The sequence below is a fragment of the Macaca mulatta genome, chromosome 8 (assembly GCF_049350105.2).
Source record: "Macaca mulatta isolate MMU2019108-1 chromosome 8, T2T-MMU8v2.0, whole genome shotgun sequence".
Taxonomy (NCBI): Eukaryota; Metazoa; Chordata; class Mammalia; order Primates; family Cercopithecidae; genus Macaca; species Macaca mulatta.
In genome coordinates this window covers 134,355,837-134,368,979 of record NC_133413.1, presented here as the reverse complement: position 1 = coordinate 134,368,979, position 13,143 = coordinate 134,355,837, and the positions used below count along the sequence as shown (strand labels likewise).

The 13,143-nt window shown below is 44.7% G+C and overlaps 1 protein-coding gene across 5 annotated transcripts in view; it reads right to left on the bottom strand.

The window, feature by feature from the left end:
- FER1L6 (fer-1 like family member 6) overlaps positions 1-13,143 on the bottom strand; it is a 213,970-nt gene that overhangs the window by 167,325 nt on the left and 33,502 nt on the right. For 3 of the 5 annotated variants that reach the window (XR_013397421.1, XM_077944008.1, XM_077944010.1), the window contains exons 2-3: positions 6,617-6,655; positions 2,746-2,828 (exon numbers count right to left, since the gene is read on the bottom strand). Coding sequence is in view for 4 of the 5 variants with exons in the window: in XM_077944008.1 (XP_077800134.1) it covers positions 2,746-2,828; positions 6,617-6,655 (122 nt within the window). In the remaining variant the exon portion in view is untranslated. The remainder of the gene's footprint in view (positions 1-2,745; positions 2,829-6,616; positions 6,656-13,143) is intronic. The other 2 variants (XM_077944009.1, XM_077944011.1) reach the window with 1 other exon arrangement.

Below are 13,143 nucleotides of genomic sequence, written 5' to 3'. Positions count from 1 at the left end.
CTTAAATGTTACCTCCCCGGAGAATTCTTCTCTGCCTGCACTGAGAGACTACCCAGCAGCCCACTGTCTGTTTTGGGGTTGTTTTTTTTTAATAGCACTTTTCTCAACTTGCAATGCCATTAATTACCTCAGCCATAGTCCCAATAGGTAACAGATGGTATAATCAGAGTAAGATGATTTGAGGACGTTTTACAAAGATGTTTGTGTAGGAATACCACAAAGGGTCTTGTCATCATCTGGGGCTCGCAACAGCCAAGCTGTTGCCACTCCTAGGCACCCCGCAAAATTAGCAGAGAGAGCGAGCAGCTACCGGAACCCCGAAGGAAAGGAAGTCTGGTGGGGTCAGCCTCCCTGTGAGGAGCAGTGACCCTCCTGTAGGTGAGGGACAGGGTCACCTGGAGCCTGACTCATGCTCCTCCCTCCCACACCTCCTGCTGGGGCACCCCATTGGCCACAGCCAGCCCAAAGGCAGAGGGTAACAGACCTGGTCCATGCCCCCATAGAGGACAGAGAGCAGCTGGCTAAGGGTGGAGAATAGATCCAGAGGGGCAAATAGAAAAGTCCTGCACAGAGCTGTCCTCCCCTCGGACCATCCAGTCTTTGCCATTAGATTCCTAGAATTTAGCCCAGGGCTGACACTTAGACATTCCACTAATACATTTTGAATAAATGAGCAAATGGATGATTGTGAGAGGTACCCAATAACTATTTGTTGTGTAACTAATGGCTAGGTTAGGGTAGGGTAAAGAGAATTTTAAGAATTTAAGATGTAACTACGATGCCTCAAAATACACAGATAAAAAAAGCAAGAGACTTAGAAAGTTTCCAAACATTTCACCCCAAAAAGCCATAACTTTCCAGGCCAGGTCAAGAAGGCAAGACCAAAGTCTCTGTTCTGTGGGCTTTGTTTCTTCAGTCTCCCACAGGGCTGGCCTCTGGACAGCAGGATGGATGCTGTTTGCTTTCTAGGAAGGGCCGGGTTCCTCCCTGCGCTGTTTGCTTTGTGGGCTGCAGACTCTAGAATGAGCCACAGGAGCAAACTCCTCCTCTGAAATGCCTGTGGTCAACTGCCCTAGGTATCAGCTAGCTTCTCAGGGAGGGCTCTTAACGGGTGGCCGCCCATGGGGTAGGAAACCCAGGCTCTGATGTAAGACTCACCTGGGACCAGGAGCCAGCTTCTCCACTTATTAGCTGTGTGACTTGGGGCAAACCACTTGCCTTCTCTGAACCTCTGTTATCAAATGGGGGCAACAGAATCTACTTTTCAGAGTCATGAACAATATATGTGAAGAAAAAGCAGCAGAGACCTATTAAATGTGTCATAAATACTAGTTTTCATAAGGTCCTAGAGGGAAAGGACTATGCCTGATTCGACCTTGTGTCACAAGGCCTACCACAGTGTTATAGTTTCAAAGACACCAGGAATAACCCCAAAGTCTTTTCCACCCACTCCCTGCTACAGTTTCACTGAATCAACAGGAACTTTTAAGCCTTAAGCCTTGTCCCCACTGAAAATGCAATGTCCCTCATTGTCAATCCAAGGCTCTTAATCATGATCAATACCTGTGTGTAAATGAGTTTCCATACTTTTCTACCATAAGGATAGGTTCTACCTGAGGGCAAGGAGTGAAGTTGTTACAACATATGGCTACAGGACATCTGCAGTAGATGGCAGTGCAGCAGGCCCCCCAGGAGACAAGAGGGGTGAAGATTAACGAGACCCACGGTACAATTTTGATTTAGGAATGGTCCAGAAAACTAGCCTTGAGCTGGTTTTTAATCAAGGCTATGCAGCAGGAGAAGTCTCCAGAGGACCACCCCATCTGTCCACTTGGAAACCATTGATCCAGTTTGATTCAACAAACACTGAAGATCTACCCAATGCTGTGCCTGGCCTCTACGGATGCAGTTCATGCTATAAACTCAAGACTTTGCCCTGTTGGAGAAGGAAGTAGCCCATTCTAAGAGCAGAAAGTGAGATAGCCTGGATTTACATCCCAACGCTGTTGCTTCCTGGCTGTGTACCTCCCATGCTCAGGGCCGGCCGGCTTCATGGATATGTGGTCTGTGCAGCCATACAGGACCCCAAGCTCAGAAGAACCTCATTGCACTTGGCTTAAGCTCTGCTGTCACCATCTTGACACTTTTAATAACTCCTTAACAACCGCTGTGCATTTTTATTTTTCACGGGGCCTTGCAAATGCTGCAGCGTCTCTTCCACACGTTATTTACTCTCTCTGCATCACTGTAAACTCATTTGTAAAACCGAGGTGACAGTACCTACTGGGAATCAGTGGAAGGATTCAATGAGATGATGTGTGTGAAGCCTCCCCCACAGTAGCTGCGATCCTCTTATTTTCAAATTCCTGCTTGATCCTCCCCACAGCTGTGTGAGATCAGCCCAGCAACCCACATCATGACATTAGACAAAGGAGAAGCTGAGACTCAGAGCCACCCATCCTAGGTCACAGGACAAATAAGAACAGAAACAGAGTTTGAACCCTGCTGCTGCTTTCTCACGGGGACCCCTTCCATCCCCACTCACCTGTTTGGCCCAGATGACCAAGGGCCTTGGGGGTTATCTTGGGCCCACACCTGGGACTGGCAAGACCTAAAGGGTCCGGGGGCGGCACACTCACACTCCCCCTCACTCCCATTGAGAGGGAAATGCATTTTCAGCCAAGCAGGGGTCCGCTCTGTGACACTCACAGGCCCCAGTGGTCAGCGCCCCACCCCCAGCCTCACCTTTCGCAGCCTTGTTGGCTAGGATTAACCCCTTCTCTGCCTTATTTCTCTTCTTCTTCAGCTTCAGCCCAAACATCCCCTTTCTGAAAGAAGAAAAAAAAGAAACAATAATAAAAACTGAGTCATTCAGGCGTGTTAGGAGAAGGCAGACACACAAACACACCGAGCTTCATGAAGGCCATCAGCCTCCTCATCCACCCAGGATGGGGGCAAAAGACAAGTGTCAGGGGCACCCAACAAGCTCTCCAGGGAGCTCTCCTTTTGCAGAAACCACAAAAATCCCCCCCCAAATTGGAATCGTGAGGTCCACCTGGAATTGCATGTAGGTGAGGCAAACTGAATACTAATAGCACTAGCTGACATTTCTGTTTCTCCTGGCTCACCAGGCACTCTGCTAGGCATAAAAAAGCAGTCACATTGTTTAATCACCACAGCAAACCTCTCCTGCCCATCTTGCAGATGAGGAGCCAAGGCCCAGAGAGTCCAGGCAATGTTTCTAAGGTCACACAGTTCTGAACAACAGAGCTACCACTGGATCCCAGGCCTGCCCGATTTTAAAGTCCAGGGTCTAACCACTGGGCAACCGCAGCCTGTCTGCTCCCTTCAGCAGAGTGAACACTGTTACCAGACCTGGGCTCTCGAGACCAAGGTCAAGAAGGCCTGGAACTTGCTGAGGTCCCACCACAAGCGCACAGCTCAGCTGACACATGGCACATGCCCAAAATGTCCCCTGCTATTATCATCATTAGCCACGAGCAGGAAGCCATTTCTAAGCCTTTCTCCCCACCCTCCACCTGCCCCCAGATGGAGTCTTGCTCTGTTGCCCAGGCTGGAGCACAGTGGTGTGATCTCAGCTCACTGCAACCTCTACCTCCCGGGTCCAAGCAATCCTCCTGCCTCAGCCTCCCAAGTATCTGGGATTACAGGGGCCCGCCACCATGCCTGTAAGCCTCCTTCTCATCACAGGAAGCTCCCCAGTCCATGGTCTCTGACAGATAAGAGCATTCCTAATGCTCTGCCAGCCTCCCACAGAACCCCTTTCTGAGCTAGGGGACTGCTGAGAACAGGGCTCTGGGACACAGACGGATGAAACTGGGCTGGAGGAAAAGTCCTGGCCTTGACGCAGGCAGACTGGCCAGCCTTGGAAAGAGGAGAGGAAGGAACAAGGAAGTGAACATTTGGAGGCAAAGGGAGGAGATGGCAGCAAAGGCTCAAACCCCATTCAGTGAACATCTGTGGGCCTGGAACGTGAAAGGCAGTGGAACAATCACAGTCTCCCATTTTGCTTGTATGTTTAGGACTTAGGATGTGTGGAGTGCAGTAGTTAAGAGCAGCCTCCACAGTCGGACTGCCTAGATTCTAATCCCAGCACTATCTCTGCAACTTTCAACAAGTCACTTAGTCTCTCTAACCTTCAGAGTCCTCAGGTGTGAAATGAGATAATAAACGGAAAGCATTTAGCACAGTACCTGGAACATACTATCTGCTCAATAAACCTTAATTATTCTTATTGTCCTAAGGGTAAGATTAAGACCAGTGAGTGGAAGGCACTAGGAGATAGATGTTCACTCAACTCTTTCACTTATTCTATTCACTTATTTGCTCACTTATTCTATGTATGTCCTGCTTTAATTCAGATAAGGAATTAAGGAGCCCCCACATCAGTGCTGTCTGAACAGTGGAGTGAACTGCTTTGGGAGGAAATGAGGTTCCCATTACTGGAGGTGTGCAAGCAGAGGTCTGAACACCACTGTTAAATGATGTTGTAGGGAAGACAAGCATCAGAAGGGGGGACTGGCCTAGGGGAATTCAGGGGTCCTTTGAGACCATGAGATACATTAGGATGGAAAGAATGGACTCTGAAAGCTCCCAGATGTGGACAGGACCCCGAACTCCTTGGGTAAGACCAGTACCTGCCTGCGCCTCAGTTTCCTCCTGTGTATAATGGAAATAACTGCTCTATAGGATTGTTGTGAGAATAAAATGAGGTAACGTAGCAAAGCACCTAAGACAGCATCTGGGATATAGAAAGTGCTAAATAAGTGCCCTTGTTGGAGGTAGCATTTTCCCCTTTGATTTGCCATTATCCTCTGATGAGAACATCATCCTATGTCTCCCAGCAATCTCTGGAGAACATACAGAAGGACGACTTCCAATAACAGTTTTCACTATTCTGTTTTCAAGGGATGCTTCCCAAGCCAGGGACCTAAAGCCAGTACCTTCCCAACCCTGAGTCGGCATTTGTGGTCCCCAGGTGCCCCCTGCCATGAGCAGTTCAAAGATGCAGAATCTCACGTTCCTGGGAACCTGGCCAATGGGCTCTGGAGGCTGCTTGAAGCAGCTAAATGACTTCCATCCACAAATAGGAAGTTGCTAATAATAAAAGACAGTATCTGCCAAAGGAGACATAAGGTTCCTTTCGGGAGCTGACATCCTCGTCATGGGTGGCCTCAGCCTTCTGAGTTCTCCTGTAGGGAAGCCAGTGCCTGAGGCACTGGGGCATGGCTGAAGATGCTGTCATGGGCCGGGGAAAAGGAAGAGATGACCCACCTCATAAAGACAGGCACCCCTGCCCTTCTGAAACCGAGAGCTCTGGACCCTGCTGCCCATTGGAGTCACCTAAGGAAGTTTACAAAAGTACTGATGTCTCAAACCAACTTCAGAGATTTTTAGTTACTCTAGGGCAGACCCAGTGTTGAGAAGCAGTGGTCTAGGCACAGCTCAGGCCTCCTGAAGAGTAAGTCAAATAAACTTCCAGGAATGCCCAAAGGATTTACAACCAGCGTGGCCCTCTTGGGTGGGCTGATGTTAGTATCACAAACACACAAGGTTGTTTGCCTGAAACTGTGAGTCAGTCATCAAGGGCACACCCAGCATGACTCCCAGCATGAAAAGGTTTCTTAATGAAAATTGATTTCTTCTCCACAGCCTTGTGTCGTCAAGCAGTAAGAGGAGGCATGGCTCACCAGCCCAGAACGATCTGCCACTGGCAGATCAGGCGGTAGAAAATGAACCCGTTACACAGGGCTCAACTCGGGCACCTGCCTGAATTCATTGTTAGCTCTAGAATTTGGGGTTGGATACTTAACTCAGATGCATATTTCTTCCCATGTGACACAAGGACATTTCTTACCCAATTCACAGGGTGATATTAAAATAGAAAACAATGTTTGTCAAGTGTAAAGTATGCTACAAAGTGTCACAATATTGATAACAAGGAAATGTGAGTTTGAACTTTTGTTTTGTTTTTGTTTTTTGAGACAGAGTCTCGCTCTGTCGCCCAGGCTGGAGTGCAGTGGTGTGACCTCAGCTCACTGCAAGCTCCGCCTCCCAGGTTTACACCATGCTCCTGCCTCAGTCTCCTGAGTAGCTGGGACTACAGGCACACACCGCCACACCCGGCTAATTTTTTGTATTTTTAGTAGAGACGGGGTTTCACTGTGTTAGCCAGGATGGTCTCAATCTCCTGACCTTGTGATCCGCCTACCTGGGCCTCCGAGTTTAAAATATTTTTACACCTGTATAAAGCACTCGCTATGTGCCAGGAACATCATTTTACACACATTGTCTCCTAGGATCTCCACAGCATACCATGAGGAAGATGATATTATGATGCTTTCTGACAAAGGAGGGGCTTTCAGGCGTTTCCAGACAATGTATTGGGATCAACCATCAAATCAGGAAGACTTACCTGGTAAGTCACTAGGCAGCTGCCACCACATCGCTGACCTCCTCTACTCCGTAGAGAATTCCAGCATGAGAACCCTCCCACTTCACAAAAAGTATGGGGCTTTCTGGTTTAGGATCATAATATCTTCCCAGCGTCATCCCCAAGAAAAGGCAAGAGGTACACAGGAACCCCCATACCAACCTGGTCTCCTCAGGGTGAAAGCTACTGCGACTCCGATATCTGTATCCAAACAATAAGAGTATTAAATGAGGTATGTGTTAGATTTACTCAGCACGTTCAGGTGGCATCACTCAGTGTTTAACCATAGGGCCTGCACTGCAGGGAGGCAGCCAGCCTGGCATAAGAAAGGGGGACTGGACTGCTTGAGTGTGGGTCTCGTGCAGGCCATTTTCTAACTATGTCACTGGAGCTGGCCCTGGGACCTCTCTGAGCTCCAGGCTCCTCTTCGTTCCTCTTGTTCAGGAAGTGGCCATAAGGTTAGTTCTGCTTTTTCTCACTGGGATGTTACACATATGACTTTATTGATCCCTCATGCTGAACTAGTAAAAGCTCTACACATAGCTAATTTAATGTCATGTCCGTGGCTCGGCAGAGCCAGGATTAGAAAATTGCTTGCAGCCAGAGTTGCCATGTGTTCTCCCACTTGTGTCACCAGATTCCCCTTCTGCAATCACCTTCTCCACCTTCACTGCAGAATGGAGGCAGCTCAGGCCAAATGGCCAAACACTAAGTTACTTGTGTCAACAGCATGCCCAGTACTGGCCCATGCTGCTCTCTTCTCTACCTAAGAGGACTCAGGATGCAGGTTACCCGTGCACCTCACCTTCCAAACCCAAAACCATAATACCCAGTATGGGGCGGGGGGTGGGGGGGACTTCAGCTGAGAATTTATTTATGCGAAATCATTACAAACTAAAAACTATATCTATATATTTGATGAGTTCTTTTCATCCAAAGAATAAATTTGTATATAATGAGGTCTATCTTAAAAACAAAACAAAATCACAAAATTTTTCCACCATTCAAAGGTTATCTAAAGAGCCTTTGGGTAAAGTCCCAGTAGCCTGCTGGGAAATACCTTCTTGAGGATGCTCTAACTGGGTCCTCATCTTTCTAAGACTGGGATATATTCATTAACGGCAAACCACTACACATAGAAGCGGCTGTGTTGCAGAATTCAATAGAAATTGTTAAAATATAAAACCATGTGACACCCTGCCTTGCCATGCCTCTGTAAATCTCTCTTTCCATGATCTTCTTATCAAAACTTACTTATTCAATGTTCTAGTTCGTTAAGGCAATGATACCCCAACTTTGGCTACACATCTAATCCATATGGGGGTAGCTTTCTAAAACTGCCCCACACTTGACCAGATCCCATCCCCAAGAGTATGATTTCACTGGTCAGTGATGGGACCAAGGCTCAGTGGTTTTTAAGCTCCCCTGGTGATTCTAATGTGCAACAGGTTTCCAAACCCTCGTGGTTAAGTAGACAGTACCGATGAGCTATCCTCTCAAAGAGAAACCTAAAGGAAATTTAAAAGAATTTCTTAATCAAAAGGAATGATTAAATGTATTAAATTCAGAACCTTTAGTAGATACATTTGGGTACACTGCACTTTACAATCCACCTCCACTTCCTTTCCACTCAACCTCAACCCCTGCAATTAGCCCACAAAATTGGCTACCTTCTCTACTTATACACAGGATTAGCTCAGCCTTGGAGGAACAGAATGCTCAGGTTCAGGAGAAAAACAACAATCCTCTTCTGGATCAAAAATGTCTCAAGCAAGGCTAATGGCCTGAATGGATGGGCCCTGGCTCCCAGTCTCACGGGAAGCAGTTCATTCTTGCCTAATGTGTTTTGAAATCCTTTTATCTCGTTGTGATAGTAGGTGGATGTTTCTGTGTTAGCCCCTCATTTTGTACATTATAGTCTCCTCAACCACTATAATCAGCTTCAAATATCACAACTCAACAGTGATCGAGAATCTTAATATTTCACCTGCAAGAGTCAGCTGCGTCTAGGAAATACACCTCCAAGGATGCTAATTAATTTCTCTTCCTGTGGCTTCTCTGAACCAAGAATGACTTAGGAATAATTCAGAGCCCCACTGTGTAAAGCCCATCCCCGTTAAGCCAGCCTCTCGTAGCCCTTCAGAGAAATTTGCTAAGTGTTCGAGGGCAAAATGGCAAGAGAGCAAGGCTGTAGGACTGCCCCAGGAAAATGGAGGCCTTCTTCTTGCATGCTTCCTGCCCACGCTGGGGCATGCCAACAATGCCCACGATAGAAAGAATCCTCCAAGGGTTGGGGGATCTTTTTCAGCCTGGGTCACTGGCCTCCATCTTCTCCTGCTCCTCGCCCTCTACAGCTAAGCATCAGCACATCACACATGATGGGGCTGTTTAAAGTGCGAGGAAAATAGAAAAACAAATATTGGCTAGTCAACAATGCAGTACAGATAGGACTACTAGATGCCCCCACTGCAGCCTAAAACTTCCTCTTGCCTGGGCCCCTAACGAAATGGTTCGTCTTTCCTATTCCATCTTCTTTATATCCAGGTGAATTAAAGCCCTACTCTTCACTCTCCTAAACATCAAGAAATCAACCTTTAAGCCAAAAATAGACTACAGACCACTTCTCAGCACTTGGAATAAGCAGATCTTTCTCCCTTTGTCCCAGCATAAATGAATCTTCAAACTCCCATCTTTTTTAGGCTTTCTGCTTTTTCTTCACTCCCCAAACCTTCTTCCTCCCATATATTGCCTGATTATCTTTTGGTGGAATTATTAGAATTTGGCATTAGGTTTACATTCCTCACTTGGGAAGGGTTAAGGTCCAAAGCTCTTATTCCCATATGGTCTTTCTTCCTTTGGGTCTACCTGCCCACAGAACATTTGTATTCTACTTTCTGCTCTGCTGTGCAAGTGGAAATAACCACTGAGCAGGGCTTCTCCTCCCTGCAGCTGAGTGGGCAAGTCCATCTGATTCAGAGGGAAGTATTCGAAAATCAATCTGGACTCTAGTCCAAGCAGCTTCCTCAAATTGAGCTTCACCAGCAATTGAGGTAATATTTTGATCCTTAGTGGATGTCTGGGTTTCTTTCTCAATTGGTTTTGAACGTCTAGGGTAAAGAAAAGGATATGGTTATAACCTCAGGAACACCAATACACTGACTAATAACAGATTTTATTACAAATGGGAATCATTAAACTTCCTAAACTTACTAAGAGAGGATCTATGAAATTCCTCTGAACCTCATTTTTTTTTTTTGATGCTGTGGACATTAAAAATAGGAGAATGGGTACTATGTTAAACTAAATTAAACTACTACCTTTGCTGCAGGATTGTCAGAGCCTTGTACACTGTGACTCTCCAAGAGGGTGCTATTGTATTCAGACTTTTCCAAATGGATTTGAGCACCACAACTTTATCATTAAACATCTATTAATATCTTCAAGAACAATACTTAGTAGTGCAGAGAAGGAGAATCCTGACAACTTTCAGTGTTCTTTTTTCTTTTGAAGCTTTCCTGAGATGAGCAATGATCAAGGATGACTGGAGAAATGGAGGAACTCAGGACATCTCTCCCATGCATTCCCTCCTCTGTGTCCACAAGGCTCCTGGTGCTAGTTCAAACTTCACTGTTCTGTTCTGCTTCTGTTCTGCTTCTGTTCTCTCCCTCCTGAAACCTACTCTCTATTCTACAGCCATCTTTGCAAATCAGAAGAACAGAGAATTTTCTGAATCTCACAAACAATATTTACAAAAGTCCTTGAGTCAGTATCATACCAATATCATAAAATATCATATCATATCATATCAGTACACAATGTAAATTGTCCTCTGATATTAAAAAAAAAAGGAGACAGGATGCCTGCTACTTCCCTTCTATTTAACATTGCACTGGAGGCCCTGACCAACTCAATAGTGTCTGTCTAGTTGAATTAGTAACTGAATTTAGCAGGATACCTGGAATCTCTGGGACACATTTAAAGCAGTGTGTAGAGGGAAATTTATAGCACTAAATGCCCACAAGAGAAAGCTGCAAAGATCTAAAATTGACACTCTAACATCACAATTAAAAGAACTAGAGAAGCAAGAGCAAACACATTCAAAAGCTAGCAGAAGGCAAGAAATAACTAAGATCAGAGCAGAACTGAAGGAGATAGAGACATAAAACACCCTCCAAAAAATCAATGAATCCAGGAGCTGGTTTTTTGAAAAGATCAACAAAATTGATAGACTGCTAGCAAGACTAATAAAGAAGAAAAGAGAGAAGGATCAAATAGACACAATAAAAAATGATAAAGGGGATATCACCACCAACCCCACAGAAATACAAACTACCATCAGAGAATACTGCAAACACCTCTACACAAATAAACTAGAAAATCTAGAAGAAATGTGTAAATTCCTGGACACATACACCCTCCCAAGACTAAACCAGGAAGAAGTTGAATCCCTGAAGAGACCAATAATAGGCTCTGAAATTGAGGCAATAATTACTAGCCTACCAACCAAAAAAGTCCAGGACCAGGCAGATTCACAGCTGAATTCTACCAGAGGTACAAGGAGGAGCTGGTACCATTCCTTCTGAAACTATTCCAATGGATAGAAAAAGAGGGAATCCTCTCTAACTCATTTTATGAGGCCAACATCATCCTGATACCAAAGCCTGGCAGAGACACAACAACAAAAAAAGAGAATTTTAGACCAATATCCCTGATGAACATCAATGCAAAAATCCTCAATAAAATACTGGCAAACTGAATCCAGCAGCACATCAAAAAGCTTATCCACCATGATCAAGTGGGCTTCATCCCTGGGATGCAAGGCTGGTTCAACATACACAAATCAATAAATGTAATCCAGCATATGAACAGAACCAAAGACAAAAACCACATGATTATCTCAATAGATGCAGAAAAGGCCTTCGACAAAATTCAACAGCCTTTCATGCTAAAAACTCTCAATAAATTAGGTATTAATGGGACATATCTCAAAATAATAAGAGCTATTTATGGCAAACCCACAGCCAATATCATACTGAATGGGCAAAAACTGGAAGCATTCCCTTTGAAAACTGGCACAACACAGGGATGCCCTCTCTCACCACTCCTATTCAACACAGTGTTGGAAGTTCTGGCCAGGGCCATCAGGCAGGAGAAAGAAATAAAGGATATTCAATTCGGAAAAGAGGAAGTCAAATTGTCCCTGTTTGCAGATGACATGATTGTATATTTAGAAAACCCCATTGTCTCAGTACAAAATCTCCTTAAGCTGATAAGCAACTTCAGCAAAGTCTCAGGATACAAAATAAATGTGCAAAAATCACAAGCATTCCTATACACCAATAATAGACAAACAGAGAACCAAATCATGAGTGAACTCCCATTCATAATTGCTTCAAAGAGAATAAAATACCGAGGATCCAACTTACAAGGGATGTAAAGGACCTCTTCAAGGAGAACTACAAACCACTGCTCAACGAAATAAAAGAGGACACAAAACAAATGGAAGAACATACCATGCTCATGGATAGGAAGAATCAATATCGTGAAAATGACCATACTGCCCAAGGTAATTTATAGATTCAATGCCATCCCCATCAAGCTACCAATGACTTCCTTCACAGAATTGGAAAAAACTGCTTTAAAGTTCATGTGGACCCAAAAAAGAGCCCGCATTGCCAAGACAATCCTAAGTCAAAAGACAAAAGCTGGAAGGATCACGCTACCTGACTTCAAACTATACTACAAGGCTACAGTAACCAAAAGAGCATGGTACTGGTACCAAAACAGAGATATAGACCAATGGAACAGAACAGAACCTTCAGAAATAATACCACACATCTACAGCCAACTGATCTTTGACAAACCTGACAAAAACAAGAAATGGGGAAAGGATTCCTTGTTTAATACATGGTGCTGGGAAAACTGGCTAGCCCTAGGTAGAAAGCTGAAACTGGATCCCTTCCTTGAAAAATTAATTCAAGATGGATTAAAGACTTAAATGTTAGACCTAAAACCATAAAAACCCTAGAAGAAAACCTAGGCAATGCCATTCAGGACATAGGCATGGGCAAGGACTTCGTATCTAAAACACCAAAAGCAATGGCAACAAAAGCCAAAATTGACAAATGGGATCTAATTAAACTAAAGAGCTTCTGCGCAGCAAAAGAAGGAAACTACCATCAGAGTGAACAGGCAACCTACAGAATGGGAGAAAATTTGTGCAATCTACTCATCTGACAAAGGGCTAATATCCAGAATCTACAAAGAACTCAAACAAATTTACGAGAAAAAAACAACCCCATCAAAAAGAAGGATATGAACAGACACTCTCAAAAGACATTTATGTAGCCAACAGACACATGAAAAAATGCTCATCATCACTGGCCATCAGAGAAAAGAAATCAAAACCACAATGAGATACCATCTCACACCAGTTAGAATGGCAATCTTTAAAAAGTCAGGAAACAACAGGTGCTGGAGAGGATGTGGAGAAATAGGAACACTTTTACACTGTTGGTGGGACTGTAAACTAGTTCAACCATTGTGGAAGACAGTGTGGTGATTCCTCAAGGATCTAGAACTAGAAATACCATTTGATCCAGCCATTCCATTACTGGGTATATACCCAAAGGATTATAAACATGCTGCTATAAAAACACATGCACACATATGTTTGTTGTGGCACAATT